The following is a 22,373-nucleotide window of genomic DNA, read 5'->3' as shown; positions in this document are numbered from 1 at the left end:
TTGGGGTTCTCTGCTTCCAGGAGGTACTCAGTCCTGCTCCCCCTCTTTTTTCTTAAAGTCAGGCCCACCTGCATTTTGTTCCTTCTCCAGGGTGGAGACAGAAGCAGGGAAAATGGAAGGCCCCTGCCTGCCATGGAGATCACAGGGCTTCCATACAGGGGAAGAACACACCACCTGGATGGAGGGGAGACGGTTGCCTCAAGGTGCCTCAGTGCTCAGTGCTAAACTTTGCCTTCAAGTCTGGACCCCTGAGCCCCGGCTTCCGCCCACTTGCCCTCTGCTGGGAAAGCGAGGGCCTGGAGCCCATCTCTCTCTCGTTCTGTTCCCTCGTTTTCAAAGACAGGCGCAAATACCCATCTTTCTCCCAGGGACTTAACGCTTCCCAAATTGCTTCCCTCTTCCTGGCTACAAATACATACTGGAAGTCTACACATGTGTAAGACACTGCGAGGGAATATAGAACTACCTCCGCTTGGGGATCAAATGGAGTTGTCTTTGCACAAGGAACTCAGCTGGTGCTCAAAGACCAGCAGCTTGAACAAATAACAAAAAAAAGCAGGAAAGGAGGGGTTGTCAGGCCTCTTTCCAGGCTCCGCCCCCAAGCTGATAAAGCCACCCGGATTGAATGAATGGTTCCAGGGGAAGCTGGCCGATTCCTTTCTACCCTTTCTACTTCGGTCAAATCTCTCCCTCAGCTGGATCTGACCAAAAACTGAAAAACGACTGTAATAAGGTTAAAAAACAAAAAGCAAAAAACAAAAAAACAAAAAACAACCCGGGGACCGTGCCTGAAATCCAGTTTTATCTGCAAGAAATATAACCTCCTAGCAAAGAACATGGCCACCAGCGACTCCTTTTCTTCTTTCTCAGGAACCGAAGGAGAGGCAGGGCTCACTCCCATGTCTGCCCACACAACAGCCAAACGAAGCATCACGAGCGAGCTGGGCGAGTTGAGTTTTACCTGTGGTAACTTTGGTAGATTATGACTGGTGCCTTCAGTAGCCATTGACTCTACGTGTTCCTTTAATCTAGGGTGAGGTGCCAACAACTTCAGGATATCGGGAAAATGTTCCTGAGACTCCCCCGGGACTGATGGTGAAAAGAAACTAAGGAGAAGCTGTGACATAAAACAGAAGACTTCACTACTTAAGTTTTCTACAGGTGCTCGGGTGAGAGGGGGAGGGGTGGGAGGGGCAGGGGGCACAGCTTGTGGGGGGACACTCCAGGGAAGCGGCGTGGGACCGGAGACCCCAACACGCCCGGGCAAGGGGCCTCCCTTCGGCGTGCGTCAGAACCAGGGAGCGTAAGAACTCTCCAGGCTCCGAGTTCCCACGCCTGGCTGCCCCAGGTCTCAAGTGCAGCCCAGGCATCTGGACTTCAAAAAGGCACCACGGCTGCCTTTGTCGCCCCGGCCAGTTAAGAACCGTCACTCCCATGCTAGCGTTCCATAGAAATATCTACGGTGGGAATTCAAAACCTATCTAGGAGGAAAGAGACAGAGAGGTGAAGGCAGGCGAGAAACATCACTGGGCCTGCAGTCAGCTCCGTAGCACCACCATAGGCAGAAGTCTACAAACGTCCTCCAGGCTCCTGGATAGGTCTTTCCCCTGCCGGCCCGTTTCGCGCCCTCCTCCCCGGACCGTCCTCCTTGGATTTCCAATCCCTTCCACAGCAAAGTGGTGGGAAAAGCAGAACCCAGCCTCTCCTCCCCCATTCCGGCCTCCGCTGTGGGGAGACTGTCAGGTAACTTCAAACACTGGAGGCAGGCAGGCTCCAGCCCTCGGCTGGTTTCCCTTGCAGATGGATACGGTGCGGGGCGGGGGGACGTGGCAGGTACAAGACCCAGAACCCCCAGAAGGGACTGGGAGGCAAGGATGTGTGTTCTCATGCGGACTGCCCGCATTCTCGCTTCAATCCTCCCCTGCGCCAGCACGGGTTACGGGTGGACACGTGTCTCTACCGTACGTAACACGGAACACAAGAAAGCGGGTCGCCTGGCTTCCAAAACACGTTGAAGTGCCTGCCACTGGGCAGCCGCTGTACTGCTCGGAGACCCACTTAAGGGCTGCTCCGTGCCCTTGCTCAGGAGAACAGGGTGTTTACCGATCAAGGGAGTCGGACCGAAATTCTGAGCAAACCCTGTCCAGGTTGATCTGTTCCCTTGCTGGCCCCCAGCAGGGCCTTCGCCATGTCCCTTCGGATGTCAGCACTCTCCACACAGCCGAACCCTGCTCAGCCTCTGAGGCTGGCTCCAGTGCCACCACTCCAGCCTCCGGGACCTCACTTGTCCTTTTGTGCTCTCCGCTGCACCACGATCGAGCACCTGGTACTGACTACACGGTCTCGCGTCAGCCTCAGATTGTGCCGCGCACCTACGTCTTTCTGACCAGATGGCCAGCTTTTGGAGGCACGTCACAGATGTCCAATACGTACTCATCACACCGGATGGAATGGAATTAAGACGCTTATCCATCCCAGGGCCCAGGGAGAGGCCGAGGGTTCCAGCTGCTTGTGGGGAAACCCACTTCCCACGTCTCAGTTGGTAAAGGAGGGAGGCGGGGAGGTACTCACAGTGCCCAGGGCCAAAAATGCCAGCTTTCAGAGGCCCCTCCTCCCCAGGAGCCAAAGCTGGCCTTCAGAAACCCTCCTGAGTGGCCCAACAGGACCAACCCGCTTCTGAAGCAGCTTCCCTGGAATCCTCCCCCAAAGAGCACGATACTTGCATACTTGCTTGTCGTGCTGAGCATCAGGTGACGTATGCAACCGTTGAATCACTATATCGTACACCTGAAACTAACATAACACTATGTGTTAACTAACTGGAATTAAAACAAAAACTTAAAAAAAAAAAAAAAAAGAGCAATGGTGCTCTCCGGTGGCAGCCACACAGCATCCGAAGGTACTAGGATTAGAGGGCAGAGCATGGAGGGGGCAGGGGGGCAAGGAGGCAGAGGAGAGAAATCGAAGGAAACAAGGGAGAAACAGCGACTGCACTTCGCTTCTTACCTTTACTACCTAAGATCTCATTCTAGACCTTCCCAGCGGCTTTGGAAAACAAAAGTGGGGGTCAACGCTCAGGGAGAATGATCATTCCACGTGAATGAAAGTCAATTCCACCTCAGGGTCAGCCTTGGAAAGGCCCAAATGGGTCAAGAAGGGGCAAAAGGCATCTGCAGTAAAAGCAAACACTAAAAAGAAACCTAGGCCTGTGAGTGTCTAAGGTCACTAATTACTGCCAAGTGAACCTGGACCGTCTTCGTCAAACCTGTAGCCCTGAAACTGGAACAATCCAGTAAATCAGAACTGCTGAGGGCCCTCAGTGTTCGTACACGGCTGCCGTGCCCTCATCACAGCCCGTGGAAATCCGCCTCTAAGTTCTCGCCCCAGCTTCAGAACTCCGGGACACTCATCATGGGCCTAGGCTCCCTTGTAGGACACATGCAGGATCGCGAGGTCCTTAAGGACCGAGGCTGTGGCTTCTGCGTCTTCGGGTCTCCAGAGAGGTGCTGTGCCAGAGCGAGATTCTTCTAACCAACCTTTGTCGATCCCCCCGCCCCCAGAACGGGACAGCCCTGTTGCTCCTCTCCCCTCCACCCCACCAGTGAGCGCCGAGAGGCCTGGCACGTCTTCCTGGGACAGAAGAACGGTGGGCCGCCAGGAAGGCAGACTCTGGAAGCAGACGGAGCTGGGTTTGCCTGCCCTTTCACCAATCACGAGCTGCGTGGCCTCGGGAAAAAGACTCCCGGCCTTGGCTTCCTCACCTGTCCCATCTGTAACTTGGGATTAAATAACATCACCTACCCTCAAAGGGATGCTGTGGAGATGAAATCATATCTCCCACAGAAAGCCCCAGCACAGTGCCTGGTGCACTGGGAATTGCTCGATAAACGTTAGCTGTTATTGTTATTAGTCACGCCATGGACTGCCCTTAAGATTCGGGAAAGGGTCCACAGCTTGGAGCACATTCTCTGCCACCAGTGCTCTGCTCAAGAACACCCTGCCCACTTTCCCAAACCAGGCCATGGCAACTTTCCAGGAAGAAATCTGTGTGGGGCAGAACCTCCAGAGCTCGGCTCCCCTAGTTCACTGATTTTGCTAAAGATTCCTTTCCCGAGCCTTCAGAAGCCAGTCCAGTCCCTTGTTCCCTTTCTTCGTCCACGGCTCTGCCAAACCTCACCGGGGCGGGGGCACTGGAGACAGGTGGTGAACAGGGGGAGGGGCACAAGGAGGGCAGAGGCGACCACTGTCTGTCAGCATCCAACTTCTAGGCCAGTTGGCCACACAGTCTGAAAGCACACTGCAGAACAGTAAGCACTGACGTCCATGAACTGAGGACCCTTGAGCCCTTCACCAGTGCAAACATCTCATGAATTAAACACACACACACACACACACACACACACACACACACACACACACACACCAGCCACATTCTCCTGGCACTCAAGCGTCGGAATGGCTGCTTGCATTATACCGTAATGGTCCCTGACTTACATCTGTGAGACAGTGTGTGTGTTCTATTTCTAGCAAAGGCTGAAGGCTAGAGTTCTGCATATAGCAGGGGAGATGGTGACCAACATTCCTGGTGAGGAGCTGGCTGTCCTGTGTGTCCAGTGAGGCCGTGACTCAGCCAAAGCAAAGTTCTACAACCGCAGGCAGCCCCACACCCCTGACCTCTGGTCAACAGCCAGAATCTCCAGAATCTTCCATCCCCCTGTTAACTTATCTGGCTTGATTTGGTTTGGTGTGGTTTTCCCACTCACAGCTCAGACCCTGAGTTTAAGAAGCAAGAACATGCCTCAGAGCCTCCCACAAAAATGCAGGAACTGCTCAAACTGATTGCACACGCCAAGAGGACGGTGTGTTTCTGAGCAATCAATTGGCACTTGTGTCTCCTTCCTGCCCCCTTAACCAAGGGAGCCACCCACTCAGGGCCCTAAATGCCAGGGAGGGTAGTTCCCTCAGTCCCTCCCTGGACAAGACAGACAAGTGGGAGCCCGCTGGGCAGCTGGATCTGATACCATCTCAACTCACCCTTTGGGCTTCAGATCTTGCTCTTTTGTTCTTTCCATCGAGGGACACACAATATAGAAACTCCCTTAGTGCTTCCTCCACCTTGCCTAAGGTGGCCAAGGCCTGTGCTTTTCTGAAGTGTGCCTGGAAGAAAACATTGGCATTCAATCCTGTTCTTATTTATCTATCGACTTCTTGTCACTGGCTAAATGTTTCGTGAGTATTCGCTACTGTGTGAAGGGGCTTAGAAGGACTATCTCTTGTCAGGGCTCCTGGGTGGCTCAGTCGGTTAAGCATCTGACTTCGGCTCAGGTCATGATCTCATGGTTCCTGGGTTGGAGGCCCACATCGGGCAGAGCCTGCTTCGGATCCTCTGTCCCCCCCTCTCTCTCTGCCTCTCTGCTGCTTATTCTCTCTCTCTCAAAGTAAGTAAATAAAAACTTAAAAAAAAAAAAGAACTGTCTTATCTACAGTCCTATACATGTAGACAAATGGTCTGAAGCCCATTTTACAGAAAATAAAACTGAGACCCAGAAAAGTGACGTGCCCAAAGTAACACAGAAGGCAAACTGTGGAATCAGGGTTTAAGTCTGGGTCCGACTGATACCAAAGTCCAATCTCCTAATCCCTGTGCCATATGACCTTCCCGCTGCCCCACTGTTGTATTGGAGGGATCACCAAATGTAGCAAGAACCCTCATCTTTGAAGCACCTACTAGCCAGCTTGTAAGACCCGTTCCAATATGCCTTTCTATTCACTAGCCCATCAAGCAGAGATCTAGTTCACATTACTGGCTGCTGAGTGACCACCCATGCTTGCTGATCATTCTTCAGAAGAGGCCCAAGGGAAGGGACATGGCCTCTCCAAGACGTCAAGGTAGTTAGTGGCAAAGCTGAAACTAGGACTGTGGTCACGACGCCCAGAACGCTCTTCCCCGTAAAGCAGATTTCCCTTCAGAGGGCCAACCAGGGACCAAGCAAATGCTTTCCGTCCTGTAGGCTCAGCTCACTTCTGTTCCCTCACCACATCTTTAAAAAGTATAAAAAGTTTTAGGGCTCCTCGGGGTCCCCGCCCAACTGCCCTGGCAAAGAAACTCTAGAGGTAGCAGATGCGCATTCTGGGGGAAGAGGCAGGAACAAGAAAAGAGGTGGGAAGAGGGCTATACTCTCTCTGTGCCTTGGGACAGGTGGCCCTTGCAACTTGGCTGGGAGGGCATTGCTCCTGAGTCATCTAGGGTGCCCCTCGGGGGCCTGCTCCCCACTCCCTTGCCTCCACGGCTGACCCTGAGTCTAACTTAGAGAAGGAGATGATCCAGGTTGCAGCTGCTGGGCACTCCCAGCTTCCCCTAACATGCCTCTACAGGCCCTGGTGAGGTGCCCTCTGGCTCCAGCCTGGCTCCAGGCGCCGGCAGGGATCTGCCTTCTTGAGCAGTGGCCCCTGCTCCAATCCTCTCGGGGACCTCCCCCCGTGTCCCCCGCCCCACTCCTGGGGCCTAATTTCGGCTGATACTTGGGTGTCGATGGCTTCCCTCACTGCTCCTCCCAGCAGTGCTTACCAGGGGCCCCCTGGAGAAAGGCTTGCCTGACATTTCAGGGCGGCTAGAGGCGATAAGTGTTGGGGGACTGGAGAGGCCTCTGGGACCCTTCCAATCATACCCAATAGCAACCCAGACACGCCACCTGTTCGGGGCAGCCAGCCCGGCCCACCGAGAGCGTTCCACAAGCAGGGTATGCTGAGTACCACTGCGCCTGGCTGGGTGGGCTGTTAGAGGGCTGCAGGAGATGCCCCTGCCCTAGGGGCACCGCACAGAGAAATGGCGGGAATGGGGCACCCGGGTGGTTCAGCTGGTTAAGCATCTGACTCTCGGTTTCGGCTCGGGTCACAACCTCCCAGTTTGTGAGTTCGAGACCGGCACCGGGTTCTGAGCTACCAGTGCAGAGCCAGCTTGGAATATTCTCTCTCCCTCTCTTTCCGCCCCTCCCCTGCTTGCTCGCGCTCTCTCTCGGAAGAAACAAACTTCAAAAAAAAAAAAAAAAAAAAAAAGAGAGGAAGAAAGAAGGAAAGAAAGAAAGGGTGGGAAATATGCAAATCGGGGTATGAGCTGGTTTTGAATGGTATGCATCCACTCAAATCTTCTCTCAGCCCCCAAGACAGTTCGTTCTCTGGCTTTGGCGCTCTGCTTACCCCAGCAGTTGGGGGGAAACGAAACTCCCGTTTACTACTTCCGTCAACTCTGATTTCACTGAGGAAGTCACTTTTCCCAGTTCATCTGAAACGGTCCACCGCTTCTCAGCCCTGCTTCCCACCGCACTACCCACTATCGAGGCTCCCACCCTGAGGCCCTAGGTTGAGGGTGGGGGTGGAAGAAGCTGCAAGAGGACTCCTCTTAGCCCCAGGCAGCTTGCTGACCTGCCCCCGCTGTGAAGTGTGAAATGCTCTCACCAAGGCTCCTTTGGGTCAAGACACTGGTGACTTTTAAAATCTGTTCCTTGGGAAACAGAATATGCTACTCCACTCCCCCCTCCCCCCCCATGAAAACCTTCTCATCAAAGAACATACGGGATTCACTTGGACCCTAATGGCTCTGTGTGCACGTCCCCAAACGCCTGATCTGAGCGTCCTAGTTCCAGAAACAGTCTGATAAGCCACAGTTTTCCTGCCGTCAAAAGTCATCAGGTGTGGCAAAACCCAGGCTACAGTGATATGGACTGCGTTACAGTCGCTTAGTGTGAATTCTCACGAATTCTCACCTAACGTACTGCAGAAATATTAGCGTGTGTGATTGAGGAGCGCTGTCCAGAGCTCGCCGAGGGTGCCACGTAGTATATGGTCTTTCTGCAATCAGAAACATTCTGGACTCTGAACGCTTCTGGCCCCACGGGATTCAGATAAGGGATCACAGATCAGGACCCGGCTAAGTTGGGGTTCGGAAGAAGGCATCCCGGGGCTCGCGTCGAGACAGCACTGCACCAAGGCCGGGCAAGTGGTAGCGCTCCCAGCATGGCCCCTTGGCCGCGCTCACCCGTGACCCTCACCACATCCCCAGGAGGCGATCAGGGTGACTAGTAATAGCTGCGCTTTGCCACCAAGGACACTTGGGGGCCAGAGAGTGAAGCGACTTCCCCACAGTCACTTGGCTTGCAAGCAGTAGAGCTCAGGCCCGAACCTAGTCTCCCAAACAAAATACTGACGTGTGGCTAAGGACCGGTCCTGAGGCCCGAGACGCAGAAAGTGATGCTTCGCATCCTAGAATCCTGAGAGATGCCTAACCCGGCTTTCCCCCTACCCATCCAATGTGACCCAGACGTTTAGGGCCACCAGCAGGCGATTATATTAAGGACTGGAAATGACACAACCAGCCAGCCATACTTTGCTCATGCTCCTCTCTACTGTCCCTGGAAAATGATGATTGGACACATAATGCTATGGGCCAGGCATCGTTCTAAGCACCCTACATGTATAAGCTCGTGTAATCCTCGCGATTAACCCTTTGAAGTGGGTGTTTTGAGTATCCCCCTATTGCACAGACAGGAGGGAAGGCCCAGAGAGGTTAAGTAGCTTGCCCAGGCCACACGGCTGGTAAAAGTAGCAGAACTGGGACATAACAGAAACTCAGGTGGTCTGACCGCTAAGTCCATGCTCTGAAGAGTTCTGGACAAGTTCTGAACAAAGCCCAGGCTGCTTGGCAGGCCATCAGGTGAGTAAGTAAGCTGGGGAAGAATCCGGTTCCCTTGCAGACTCTTGAGTCACCCTTTGTCAAGGGACCCCCAGCTCCTTTGCAAAGCCTCTTCCCTGCTCTGCTTGAGCTCTAGTGACCCAAACTCCCAGGGAGGCAGCTCTTCCTGCCATTTCCTGTCTATAGTACAACCCATTCCCAGCCCTCCCATCCCACTCACCTTAAAACCCATTGGGCGGAGCTTACATGCTATTTCTGCATCATGCAGTGCGTCCTCGTGAGACTCCAAGGTGAAATAAATTTGAGACCGGTTGCTATAAAGCAAGTGGTCGTTTGGAGCTGCCAAAATGAGGGGGGGGGGGGAAAAGCTCTCATTAATGGTCCCAGCACAAACACATAATAAGTCCTGTATGAGGATGGATCTTAGCAAACGGCAAGTTATCTGGGAAGTTTGTTAAAAGTTAATGTATTTATTCTGAGAGAGTGTGAGTGGGGGAAGGGCAGAGAGGCGGCGGGGGGGGGGGGGGGGGGAGAGAGAATCCCAAGAGACGCAGGGCTCGATCCCATGAACCGTGAGATCATGACTTGAGTCGAAATCAAGACACTCGACCGACCGAGCCAGCCAGGCGCCCCTAGGATTTTTCTACTGGGGATCCCGATGTCCAGCCCGAATGTTGCCCTGCCTGCCACACCCCCCTAGCTGCTCTGGGTCTCAGCTTCCCCAACTAGGAGGAAGTCACGTTTGCTCCTCTCTTAGGTGGTTCCTTAGAGGGCCTGTGGGTGCATTAGTGGCTCTGACATAGAGGAAACCTTAGCCGCCCTCCTTCGTGGCTATGTACGGCTAACTGGAAGCCTGGCTTCGGAGTGAGGATCCCCACGAAGAAACAGGCCAGGGCAGGGAGAAGGGGAGGTGGCCAGATGTGACTCCCATCCTACCCACCAGAAAGGCAAGTCCAGGTTAGTCTTCTAGTGACATTAGCAACATCTCTGTCTACAAAGTCCCACACATACGAAGTTTCTCTGAATGCACTTGCGAGGTTCCATCCTTTCTTTACAGATGGCCACATGTGCGTGAACGTAAACAAGGCTGCTGGGAATAAAGCAAGCTTGGTCCTCACTCACACTTTGAACTTTTTTTTTTTTTTAACGTTTATTTATTTATTTTGAGAGAGAACACTAGCGGGGAAGGAGCAGAGAGAGAGACAGAGGGAGAGAGAGAATCCCAAGCAGGCTCTGTGCTGTCAGTGCAGAGCCCAACATGGGGCTCGATCTCAGGACCCATGAGATCATGCTTAACCGACTGAGACACAGCCCCCCCGGGGGTGGTGATGGACCCCCCGGGGGGGGGGGAGGACCCCCACAGAGCCGGATCTGGCAGCTGCAGCTGGAGCTCAGTCCCTGGGTCCAAGCAGGAGGTCCCTTAAACCCAGATCTCCAAGGGAGGTTTCATTCCTTTTATTTTAACGTTTATTTATTTATTTTGAGAGACAGAGGGACAGAGAGAGGGAATCCTAAGCAGGCCCTGTACAGAGTCCAGACTCAGGGCTCGATCCCATGAACCGTGAGTCCTGACCTGAGCAGAAATCCAGAGTCAGATGCTTAACCGACTGAGCCACTCAGGCGCCCCTCTCTCACTAACACTTTGAATCACTAAACGCCAGGGCTGGACAGGCCTTTAGAGATCACCTGGCTCAACCAACCCATTCTTCAGAAGAGGAAAATCAAGCCCAGGGAGGGGAAGGCATCTGCTCGAAGTCATACGGCTAGTTGGTCAGACGCTGAAGCTTTGAAGCTAGGGTGGGGGGCATGTTTTCTTTTTCTGAAGGGTGTGCGGTACTTAGAAAAACGAGACACTGGCCACCTCTCAGCACATGGATACTTGCCTGCTGGGGAGGCCCCTTAATAGGGTAAGGCTGTAGTATGTAAGTGATGAATCACTGAATTCTACTCCTGAAACCAATATTGTACTGTATGTGCTGTAACTAACTGGAATTTAGTTTTTGAAAAGTTTATTTATTTTGAGAGAGACACAGAAAGCACAAGCAGGGAAGGGGCAGAGAGAGAGGAGAGTGAGAATTCCAAGCAGGCTCCCGGTGGTCAGTGCACAGAGCCCAAAGTGGGGCTTGAACCCATGAAACTGTGAGATCCTGACCTGAGCGAAAATCAAGAGTTGGATGCTTAACCGACTCAGCCACCCAGGAGCCCCAACTAACTGGAATTTAAATAAAAATTTGAGGGGCACCTGGGTGGCTCAGTCGGTTAAGCATCTGACTCTGGATTTCTGCTCAGGTCAGGACTCACGGTTCATGGGATCGAGCCCTGAGTCTGGACTCTGCACAGGGCCTGCTTAGGATTCCCTCTCTCTGTCTCTCTCTCAAAATAAATAAATAAGTAAATAAATAAACGTTAAAATAAAAGGAATGAAACCTCCCTTGGAGATCTGGGTTTAAGGGACCTTCTGCTTGGACCCAGGGACTGAGCTCCAGCTACAGCTGCTGGGACGGGTTCTGTGGGGGTCCTTCCCCTGGGGGTCCACCCGCGCACAGGGGCCGTGCAGAGGGCTTGCCTGAGTGCTCTTTACTTGCTCTCAAGACGTTACAGAGTTTGCAGTCGAGGCTTCCCTTTTGTTCTGCAGCACTCGCCAGCCCGGAGGAGACTCAAAGTGCGCTTTCCTTGGCCACAGGATATGCATGGGGGTGGGGGTGGGGGTCCCTCTCTCCCTCGGGTGCCAGCCTGGCCCAGCCAGCCCTCGTTCCTCCTCCTCCTCCCCCCACCCCATTACCTGTTGCAATCTCGGGTGGAGATTCAACACGTGGAGACTCGAGCCCACCCCTCTCCTCCGCCCGTCGGGAGTCGGGCTCAGGGCACCCCCGGATCCCAGAGCCCTGCCTGCCCGGCCCTGCCGCCTCCTCCCCGGCACGCTTCGCCAGACACCGCGCCCCGCAGGCCGAGCTCCTGGCGGATGGCCCGAGCTGGGCACTACACGGCCCGCGGCTCTGCGGCCACTTCCTGGGTCCGGACACGGAGGGGACCGGGGCGAGCGGCGGGGCGGGAGGAGGGGAGCCGCTACGCGTGGGAGCTCTGGCGCCCGGCTGTGAGGCTTCCCACGTTGCCCTTGAAGCCGCTAAGCGCAGCCGCGGCTCCTCGGGCCGCGCGGCAGCGGGTCCGAGGCGTGCCCCCTCCGTAGCGGGCGCGCGGTCCCGGGGATCCCCGCGCAGTTGACGGCCGGGTCTCCCGCCGGGCCGACGGGATAGGGGTTCGCGGCGAGGGCGCGCGGGCTGCGGGCGGGGCGGGGGGGCATCTATTTCGGCCGAGGATCCTGTGATAGGAAGCGGTGACAATGAGTCACAGGGCAGCGGGGCGCGAGCGCTCCCCTCCCCGCCGCACGCGCTCGCGGGATGGTTTCCGAGGCGAGCGTGGCCCACTTCGGTTACCTCAGCCGTTACACAATCCCGCCCGCCCGCGCGGAGGAGGGGCCGCCCGGCCCGGGCCGCTCGCGGCCCTTATGCAACCAGTGCTCTCCTGACCTAATTCCACGCCGGACCCACCCCACCGGGAGCCGCGGCCCCGGAAGGGCCAACTCCCGCCGCGGCGGCCGCCCCGGGGCCGGGCGGGGAGCGGGGCGGCCGCGGGCGCCGAGCGAACGTCGCGGCCCCGGCGGGAGCGCGAGGAGGGTGCGAAGTTCCTCCGCCGGCAGGCGAGGGGCGGGCCGGTGTCCGAGGGACCCCGGCGTGCGGAGGGAGAGCGCGGCCGGGCGGCCGCGGCGGCCCCGCGCACGTGACAGAGGGCCAAAACCGCGAGGGGACCAGCGAGGGAGACCCAGAAACAGGGACACCGAGCGAAAGCCGACTGGCAGGAGCAGGAATGAAAGCTACGAGGCGCCACGGAGAAAGACAAAGAGCGACAGAGACACGGGCAGGGACACAGAGAAAAACAACGATGCCTCGGTAGCGCCCGAGACAGAGTCAGAGACCGGACTCCAGACGCCCCCTCCCCCACCCCGGCCCGGGGGGGCCCCCCGGCGCGGCCCGCCCCCCATCGCGCCCTCCTCGGCCCCGCCCCCCGGCGCCCCCTCCCGCGCCCCCTCCCCTCGGGTCCGCCGAGCAACCCCCGCCCCGCCTCCCCGCCGCCCGGTCCCGCGGGGGGCTCACCTAGCCGAACCGCCTCGTTGTACTTGAGCAGCGCCGCCTCCACCTGGTGCTCGCGGTACAGCTGGTTGCCCTCGTGCCGGAGCTGCGACGCCCGCGCCGGGCCTGGGAACAACTTGCCCAGGAGGCCACTGAGCACCACGTTGACCCGCAGCGGCGGCGGCGGCGGCGGCTGCGGCGGCGGTGGCGCCGCGGGTGGCGGCTGCGGCGTCGTGGTCGTTGTCGTCGTTGTCGTCGTCGTCGCCGCCGCCTGCTGCCCGTCCCGCTGGGGGGCCGGGCGCGCCTTGCCGCCGGCCACCATCAAGGCCGGGAGCTTGACCCCGCACAGCGCACACCGCCGGTCGGCCGCCCGCCCGCGTTCCAGGCAGAGTTTACAAAAGGTGTGGCCGCACGACAGGGACACGGGGTCTGACAGAAAGCCGTGGCACTTCCGGCACTTGAAGCCGTCCCACACTTCGGTAGCCTCGGCGGCGGTTGGCGCCCCTGCCTCTTCGGCCGCCGCCTCGCGGCTCGCCGCACCGCTCCCGTCCGGGGGCGCCAGCGCCGGAGCCTCGCCTTGCGGGACTTTCTCCGCCAGGCACCGCACCAGCTGCTCCAGCTGCTCGGCCACCAGCTGCTGCCGTTCGGAGAGCTGGCGGTACACCTCGAGGGCTTCCCGGAGGCGCCCCCCAGACGCCAGGGCGTCAGCCTTCGTGAGCAGGACTTTGCACTCCGGCGTCGAAGTCTGAGGAGGCGGCCCCGGCTGCCGCTCGGGCCCCGGCTCCGACTCCGGCCCCGGCTCCGGTCCCGACTCCGGCCCCGGCTCCGGCCCCGACTCCGGCCCCGACTCCGGCCCCGGCCCCGGCTCCGGCTCCGGCTCCGGCTCCGGCCCCGACTCCGGCCACGACTCCGGCCACGACTCCGGCCCCGACTCCAGCCCCGGCTCGGGCCCCGACTCCGGCCCCGGCTCCGGAGCGTCTAAAGGTGCGGGGCCTTCTGTGGCCGCCTCCGGGTGGGGCTCCGTGTCTCCGCGGGCCACCGATGCCGCCGGCTCCGCCAGTTCTAAGTTGTCGCTGCCGAGCTCGGCGGGCAAGCTCAGCATCTGTCCAGTCTGAAGTGAATCCATAGGGATAGAGAAGCAGGCGTGAGGGGACGAGGCGTCTAGGGGCCGGGGACTCGGAACACAGAGCGAGGGCTGCTGGGAATCGGAGCTGCCTCTGCCGATCGGAGTGGCCTCAGCCGCGCGCTACCGCGCGCCGGTCGCTGCCGCGCCTCCACCAGCTCTCGGCCGGCCGCCGCGCGCCGCCTAATAACTGTCTTGTCTCAGCAAAGTGTTATATAAAACAGCACCACGTGACGCGCCGCCACGCCGCTCATTGGCCGGCGGCAGGGAAATTGTTACAAAACCAGACAGTTTTGTAACAGTGTTGCGCTTGCTTCTTTTGGCTTCGCTTTTCTTGGCTCGTTTTTGAGGTTGTTTGTGTTTACACTCCGCCTTATTTTTCCCCTCGCAGTGTGGTTCCTTTTCGGAAGAGAGGGAGGGAAAAAAACCCAAAGTCTTGTCCCAGGCTTCTCCGTCTCCAAACCCTACCCCATCCCACCTCCAAACCCGCCAGCAAACAGGTCCCCTCTGCCCGCCGCGCGCTAGCGGGCCCCTCCCCCAACCCTTCGGTGGAGAAGCAGGTACCCCGAGGTGCGCAGTCCGCCAGGTCTGTGGAGACGCTGCAGGCTCTCGCGCCTACGGGCTACGGCTGAGGTCTGCGGAGGGAAGCGTGTTGGAAGCGTCCCCGGGAAGCCCACGCCCCTCACCTCCGTCCCGGCAGCGACTCGCGAGCCCTGGGAGCCCCGTCCCGGCTGCTGGCATTCGGGGTCCCTATCCGCCTTCTCGGGGAGCCACCCCCCCAAAGGAAGTGAGTGTGGACATCCGAGGCCGCTCGGTCCCCTGTGCTGGGAGCCACGCGGAGCAGCGCACCCGGCGGGCGCAGAAGTTGGGTGGCTCTCGCTGAGCGCCGAGGGACGCGCCGCCAGGAAGATGCGCTCGCCGGCCGAGACCCGAGGGAGGAGCCCTGCGTGGCCCGCTCCTCGCCTCTCCCTTCGCTCAGCGCCGGAGACGCCCCGGGCCCCGGGGGTGGGTAGGGGGGTCCCGCCGGCCGGGCGCGGCCACGAGGACTCGGCCCTCCGGTGTCGGTGGGTACTCGGGGGGCGTGGGAGAACGGCCGGCAGGCCAGGAACGGAGAGCGCTCCTCCGGGGAAACTCGCGGCGGCCCGAGCTGCCTCGAGGTTCGCGGCTCCCGAGTGCCGAGTTCCGACCTCCGCGCGTCACGGGGTGGGGGCGCTGCGCGGGACGGGAAGGCAAGCGCAGGCCGCGGGGCTCGGCTCACCGTGGCTAGGCGGCCCGGGGGGCGCCGCGCTCACCTCCAGAAGGCCGGTGTGAGCCGCTCGGGCTCCCACCCTCGCACTTCGGACGGGAGCCCCACGCACAAATAAACGGGCTTGGAGCCCTAAGGGAGTAACGCACTTCCCCCTCGGTCCCGCTGCGGCGAGCAGGGAGGCGGGGGCTGGGCTTGCCTCTGGCTAGGTTATCCTCCAGGGCCTGTGGGCTCCTGGGGCCGTGCAGGGGCGGCGCGCCGCCCCAGGGCCTGAACACCTGCAGTTGGCTCCTGCTGTGGCCACTTCTTAGCTGAGTGACCTTGGGCAAATGACCTAAACCCTGGGAGGCGTCGCTCTGGGTTCTGAACAAATGCCAGGGATGATCTTGGTCGCGATCAAGTCATGTTTCAGAGCTGGGGACCACAGGCTCCGTCGGGGGCGTGTGTCTCTTTAGATCGTTAATCTCCCCATTGAGTCAACGCTAAGGTCCCAAAGAACGGGTCCCTTGTTGTGCAGCGATTTCTAGAGCTTCCCTCTGGCGAGACAGGCCTGGGGAGAGGGTCAGAGGGGAGAAGGGACACTGGGACAGAGGAGAAAGAGACCAAGAAAAGAAACCAAGGAACTCAGGATGTAGCCAGTAAGGCATAAGGCGCTCATAGGAAAACTTGGCTTGTAGCCCTGGCTTTGCCATGACTTGCTATGAGACTTTAGGCAAGTCCTCCACGGAGTTCTTAGTTTCTCCTGATCTCCAAGGCTCCTTGGAGCTCTCACCCTCAGTGGGTTCTAACTCAAGACTGGATTTCACGATACCAACTCAACTACTTAAGTGCAAGATTAGTCCAGATGCTGGGGGGGGGGGGGGCGCGTTGACCTGGACAAAGGGGTGAAGTCAGCAGTAGTAGTGAAAGGGCGGGGGTGGCTAGTCCGCTGTCCTGTTCGTCAGGGTCAGGCCTGAGCTAGATTTGGAAGATCTGGAAGTCAGGGGACTGGCCAAGAATGGAGGAGATGGCCATGCCAGGCAGTGGAGGAGAAGCTAGGGCTCCCTGTAACCTACTAAGGGAAGCTCTTTTTCACCCTTCAATTTCCCCAGCTGTTGAATGGGCCCTTAGTCCATTCCGGTCTCCATAAGAAAACACTATAGATCGGGTGACTTATAAGAAACAAATTTATTTGTCACACTTCTGGAGGCTGAACAAGACCAAGATCAAGGCTCCAGCAGACTTAGTGTCTGGCGAGGGCTCCCTTCCTGGTTCATAGACAGCCATATTCTGGCTGTGTCCTCAAACGGTGGAAGGTGAGGGATCCCTCCAGGATCTCTTTTATAAGAGCATTAATTCCAGGGCCCCACTTCCAAATACCATCACAAGGGGGATTCGGTTTCAGCATATGAATGGGGAAGGGACCAACACTTTCAGTCTATAGCAGAGTCCCCAGCATTAATTCTCTGTCTGCCCCTTCTGATACCTGTGAGGAGGGACAGTCTGAGGGGCAGGTAATGAGATTTCTATGAAAGGGTCGTGAGACGAATAATGATGAAAACTTCTTAATTCAAGATCTTTATCCCTTTGACAAGTTTAATTAAAAAAAATTTTTTTTAGAGAGAGAGCGTGAGCGTGGGGTGGGGGGGAGAGAGAGAGAGAGAGAGAGAGGAGAGTCTTAAGCAGGCTCCAAGCTGAGTGTGGAGCCCGAGGTGGGGCTCAATCCCATGACCTTGGGATCATGACCTGAGCCAAAATCAAGAGTCCGGCGCTCCACCAACTGAGCCATCCAGGCGCCCCTGACAAATTTAAAAATCGATGTTGGTTACTGCCAATTGTCTTCCTGATGCAGAACTGAGATGTGCCTTGCTCCCTGGACCACCTTGACAAGTAAGTATCCCCTGGGTTGGTTTCCCTCCCTTGCCTATCGGGGTTGGAGGGACAAGGAGAAGGCCAAGTCAGGCAGCAGGCAGGGGTCCTGCAGGCATGGGGGAGAGGTGCTCTCACCGGGTAGCCCCCTTGGCATCTGTGTGTGCCCAAAGTTGATTAGAAACTTGACCAGGAATGTTAATAGCTGCCAGGGTGATGCAGGGTGTGCTGGTGCAAAAAAAAAAAAAGGGGGGGGGCAGCACCATCTCACTGACCAGACAGACTCCATGAGAGTTTTCCATTGTATTTGCAAATCACAGGACCGCCTGTAGGACAACACTTTGAAATGGGCTTCTATGGAATGCTGGAATTACCACAGTAGCTTTCTTTCCTTCTTTATTTAAAGTAAAGAAATACGGGGCACCTGGGTGACTCATTCGGTTAAGCAACCGACTCGATTTCAGCTCAGGTCATGATCTCAAGGTTCGTGAGTTTGAACCCCGCAACGGGCTCTCCACTGACTGCGGAACGTGCCTGGGATTCTCTCTCTCCCTCTCTTTCTGCCCCTCCCCCACTCATGCTGTCCCACCCCCCCAAACAAATAAATAAACTTAAAACACAAATAAATAAACTTAAATCACAAATAAATATTACCTCGATATACATTTGTGGACCAACTCAGAGGTCTCCTACTCAAAACCTCCTCCCCTCTGTTTTTACTAATTAGAGTTCCTAGAAGGAGGGGACAGAAGAGATTGACAACATGTTTTCAGATGCAAATATTCCCTTTGGAGTCCCTGGTTCTCCAAACCTCCATTTATTTTGCTAGGCCCCACCCCCCACCCCCACCCACCCAGTGTGGCTAAGGTCAACCAGGAAAAAGAGCAAGGGTTGAGCTGCACCTCCTTTCCAACTGCCTACAGTGAGTTTTCCAACTGGGCGCTGGGAAACCTCTCTGGGGCCCAGAGGAGACAGCTGGCAGGCTCTTACCCTAGCTCCCTCCACCAGGGCAGCACCGCACCCGTCCATCTGTCTGTCTGTTTCGTTGTGAGCTTTGGGTTAGAATTTCATTGAATAGAATTTTATTGAAGACAGGCTTTTCCGTCTTTAAAATAAAAAGTGTGAAAACCGTGGCAATGTCCACCTATTTTTACATATCTGCCAAGCATCTGCTCTATACCAGGCCCTGTTGTAGGCACTGGAGAGGTAGCAAAGCAGCACTTGGCTCCCAGGTGCTCCCTTCACACATCCAGCTTCCTAGACAGACTGGAAGGTTCCAGGAGGGCAAGACTAGTGTCTCATATCTTTCACCTCCTCCTCAAAGGACGGTATTTGAACAGATCGTACTGAACATGGCAGTGGACATTTTGGCCCTGGGTGGGAGAGTGCAGAGGGACAAGAGGACATCCACCCAGGAGGTCATGCCTTTGCCCTGGGTCACTCAGAGAGGAGACGGTGGGCACGCAGATAATTAAGAGTTGACTATACAACTCTACACACACACACACACACACACACACACACACACACACACGCTATGCATGGAAGCTTGGCCAAAGCACACACTTACTCTTTTCTTGAGTTTCTCCTTTGATAAACTGGGGGTGACCCATCAATTAGGCAGTCCTTACAGGGGAGAAAAAAGGCATCGCGGGCATTAACGGCACCGACATGAAAAAGGCCCCTTGCAGATCCAGAGTAGCCAAAACCCAGAGCCAAAAACTGAAAGTGTAAAAACTTGACAGATCAGCCCTGGCTTCGCACGCAAGGGAACTGAGGGCTAGCGGAAGCAGGTGACTTGCTGTGGGTCGCGGTGGCAGCCTGCGGCACAGCCAGGATTGCAAGCGAGGGCTCCTGTCTCTTTGTCGAACCTTCTTTCCGTGTGAGCAGAAAGCTTCGAGACACGGAACGTCTCCCCAGATGAGCAGGAAGCTACCTCGGGTTTCCGAATTACGACGATTTGCAGTTCAACAAATATTTATTGAACATACACTGTGTGCTTACTGTGAGCTGGCATTTGTGGACAGTAGTAGAAGGATATGGCGCGGTGCTTGTGCTCCCGTAGCTAACTGAGGAAATGGGAGGCAAAGGTTTAAGGAAAAGTAACCGGCGGTAGGTGAGATGCCAAAATCGGGGAATCAGTGAGTCTAAGCGAGAGCTCAAAGGAGACAGACTACACTGCTTCCCAGCTCATTGAGAAGGTGCCCTTGAGCCCAGCTGGAGAGGATTTATTTAACCAGGGAAGTTAGGGACCACCTCAATTCTCAACTCGAAGGGGTTCCCTTCACGGTAGGGGCCACACGGCTGGAGAAAAGGAGTAGAAATAAGCTGGGCTGGCCGAGGCCCAGGAATTTCTATTCTTAAAGGCTACCCATGTGCTTCTGATGCTCAGCCAGGTCGGGGGGTCCATCCACGTAAAGGATAGTGCAGAATGGATTGGTCAGTGCACCCCAACCCTTCTCTCCCTGGCTCATCCCGAGTTTGTCTCCGGGGTGCTGGGTCGCAATAATTCTTGCCTACATTTTACTGAAGGGAAACACTGAGGGCCCGGAGACTTCCGATGATGTGTTGTTCAAGGTCATTCAGCAAGTGGTGGGGGGTCTCTGTTTTCCTGCCAACCGGTGGAAACAGAAAGATCACAAGATACCATCCCAAGGAAGATTCTGCTTCATTTCTCTGCAAGACAAATCAGACCCACTTGGTTGGCCAGAGTTGGTCGCCCAGGGTACAAAAAGGAGCAAGTCTCCGCGGCTGCCAGGTGTGTGGGCGAGCGAGGTGAGTGCCTGGGAGCTCGGAGTTCTAACTTTGCTGTGTGACTCAGCCCAAGCCACTTCCCCTCCCTCTTTGTGTGTCCTTCACCTATTAATAACGATGCCCCGCGTCACTGTTGGGCTTAGCTACCAGGGATGGAAAATGCACAGTGCAGTTAGTCGCGATGTGATTGCTGGGAACAGAAGGGACCCGCAGCCATCTGCCGACTGTTGCGAGTAAAATATGTGCTGACTGCCTTCGGAGTAGAGGTGTTTCCTTCCCAGAAACTTTCCTCCAGAAACGTTTTCATCTTGCGAACCCAAAACTCAGCACCCGTTAAAGAGCAGCCCACCATTCCCAATGCCCTCCAGCCCCCGGCATCCACTATCCTACTTTCCGTCTCTGTGAATCCGACAACTCCAGATAACTTCTGATCGGTGGAATCATACAGTATTTGTCTTTTTCTGGCTGGCTGACTTCACTTAGTATAATGTCCTCAGTGTTCATTCATGTTGTAGCCTGCGTCAGGATTTCTGTCCTTTCCACATTTTGACTGTTGCAAACGGTACTGTTATACACGTTGAGTATACAAATCTCTCTTCTAGACCCTGCTTTCACTTCTTTTGGACATCCACCCAGAAGGAGAATTGGCTGGCTTGTGTGGCGACTGGCTGGTCATTCTACTTCTACTTTTGTTGAGGAACCACCATATTGTTTCCCACGGTGGCTGTACCATTTTACCTTCCCACCAGCAACACATAAGGGTTCCGGTTTCTCCATATCCTCGTCAACGCTTGTCATTCTCTGTTGTTTTCTTTTTATAAAAGCCATCCTCGTGGGTGTGAGGTGGCATCTCATTCTGGTTTTGATTTCCATTTCCCTGATGATGAGTGATTTGAGCACTTTTTCATATGCCAGTTGGCCATCCGGATGTCTTCTTCGGACAAGGGTCTATTCAAGTCCTTTGCCCACTTTTTTTCAGATCGGGTTGTCTGTTGTTTTGTTGTTGAGTTTTAAGAGCTCTCTCTCTATTCAGGGTATTAATCCTTTATCAGATGTGTGAGTTGCAATTTTTTTCTCCCACTTCTCGAATTCTGTGGGTTGCTTTCCACTGTTGACAGTGTTCTTATCTGAAAACTTTGGCAGAACTGGGAGATGTTAGAATTAGGGTTTGAATCTTAAACTCAAAGCACCTGGATTCAAAATCTAGCTGTTTGATGTTGTGCAAGCGACTTAACTTCTTTGAGCCTGTCTTAGTTCTTTCATCTGAAAAATGGGTATGATGCTTATAATCGAACCTAGCTCATAAGATTACTATGATGATGTATAAACGAGATCATATGTCTCAAATCTTACCACAGAACCTAGCCCAAGTTAAATACTCACTACGAGGTAGCCTTTATGGGCATTGGGTTCAAGAAGGAACCAGCATCCAACTCTGGCTCAGGTCATGGTCTCAAGGTTTGTGAATTCGAGCCCGGAGTCAGGCCTCAGAGTCTGCCTCAGATCCTTCGTCCCAGCTCCCGCTCCCCCCACCTTCCTGGCCACTCTCTGACCCTGCCCCACTCACGCTGTCTCTCGAAAAGATATAAACATTAAAAAAAAAAGAAGGAACCAGAATGATGTAATTGAAATGTGATATTCGTTATTATCAAATGGGCGAGTAGGCCAACAATATTAAATAACCAGCCCGAACACAGTAATGTTACGTAATACTTAACACTCATGTTGCAAGTTGCCATTTACAAAGCATTTAAACATTCATCATTCATTCGAAAGGCTCCTCTGGAAACAGGATGAAGAGTAAGACAGCCCTACAGAACTGAGTGGGAGAGACCAACATGGGAAAAGGAAGTTTTAATCAGGTGATGAGTGCTAAGACAGACGCATAGCGCGCTGATGGGGGGGCACAGAGGAGGAGAGTTCTGATCCGTGGAAGGCTTCTCAGGTGGGTAATATGGACACAAAATTCTGCAGGATTACAGGGCTGAGGGGAGGAAAGGGGTGCTGGAAGGGGCTGCGCATTCTAGAGGAAAAAGCTACTGCAAAGCCTGGAGGTGAGTGAGGCCGGCTCATTAGGGAACCGCTACCAGTTTATCACGGCTGGAGAGTCAGTGAGTTTGAGCGCCACATGGGGCTCTCTGCTGCCAGCCCACTTGGGATCCTGTCTTCCCCTCTCTGCCCCTTCCCCACTTGTGCACATGCTCTCGTGCTCTCTCAAAAATAAAATAAATATTACACACACACACACACACACACACACACACACACACACACACACGATGAGTAACAGAGAACGAGGAAGGCTCAATGATTTGTACAAGGTCCCAGAGACAGAATATTGCTATTTGAGGAGTTCCTAGATCTTTACGTGTAAATCCCTTTTAAGGAATTCAAGTCTTGTTTTCCCATCGACCACTTTGCAGCACGTGATCATTTCAGAGGTACTTTATCTGAGTTTTTAGTTGGTTGTCACTGTACTCACGGCTTCACACCCTTGAGCTTTAAAACATTCTTTTCCCTTCGTTGTACTTAGTGTTTAATGAGTAGTCTGGAAGCAAACCTTCTATCCCAGGGAAGCTCAAGTGA

The 22,373-nt window shown here is 55.5% G+C and overlaps 1 protein-coding gene across 4 annotated transcripts in view; it reads right to left on the bottom strand.

Moving 5' to 3' along the window:
• LONRF3 (LON peptidase N-terminal domain and ring finger 3) overlaps nt 1-14,149 on the bottom strand; it is a 34,665-nt gene extending 20,516 nt beyond the window's left edge. Inside the window, exons 1-4 of one of the 4 annotated variants that reach the window (XM_053201594.1) lie at nt 12,841-14,149; nt 8,910-9,028; nt 5,035-5,157; nt 962-1,117 (exon numbers count right to left, since the gene is read on the bottom strand). In XM_053201594.1, coding sequence (XP_053057569.1) covers nt 962-1,117; nt 5,035-5,157; nt 8,910-9,028; nt 12,841-13,942 — 1,500 coding nt within the window. In that variant the 5' untranslated portion in view covers nt 13,943-14,149. The remainder of the gene's footprint in view (nt 1-961; nt 1,118-5,034; nt 5,158-8,909; nt 9,029-12,840) is intronic. The other 3 variants (XM_053201595.1, XM_053201596.1, XM_053201597.1) reach the window with 3 other exon arrangements.
• Between the last annotated feature and the right edge of the window lie 8,224 nt (nt 14,150-22,373).

The sequence above is a fragment of the Acinonyx jubatus genome, chromosome X, assembly GCF_027475565.1.
Source record: "Acinonyx jubatus isolate Ajub_Pintada_27869175 chromosome X, VMU_Ajub_asm_v1.0, whole genome shotgun sequence".
NCBI classification, from domain to species: domain Eukaryota; kingdom Metazoa; phylum Chordata; class Mammalia; order Carnivora; family Felidae; genus Acinonyx; species Acinonyx jubatus.
The sequence above is the reverse complement of the archived record's forward strand: the minus strand, read 5'-3'. Positions and strand labels throughout refer to the sequence as shown.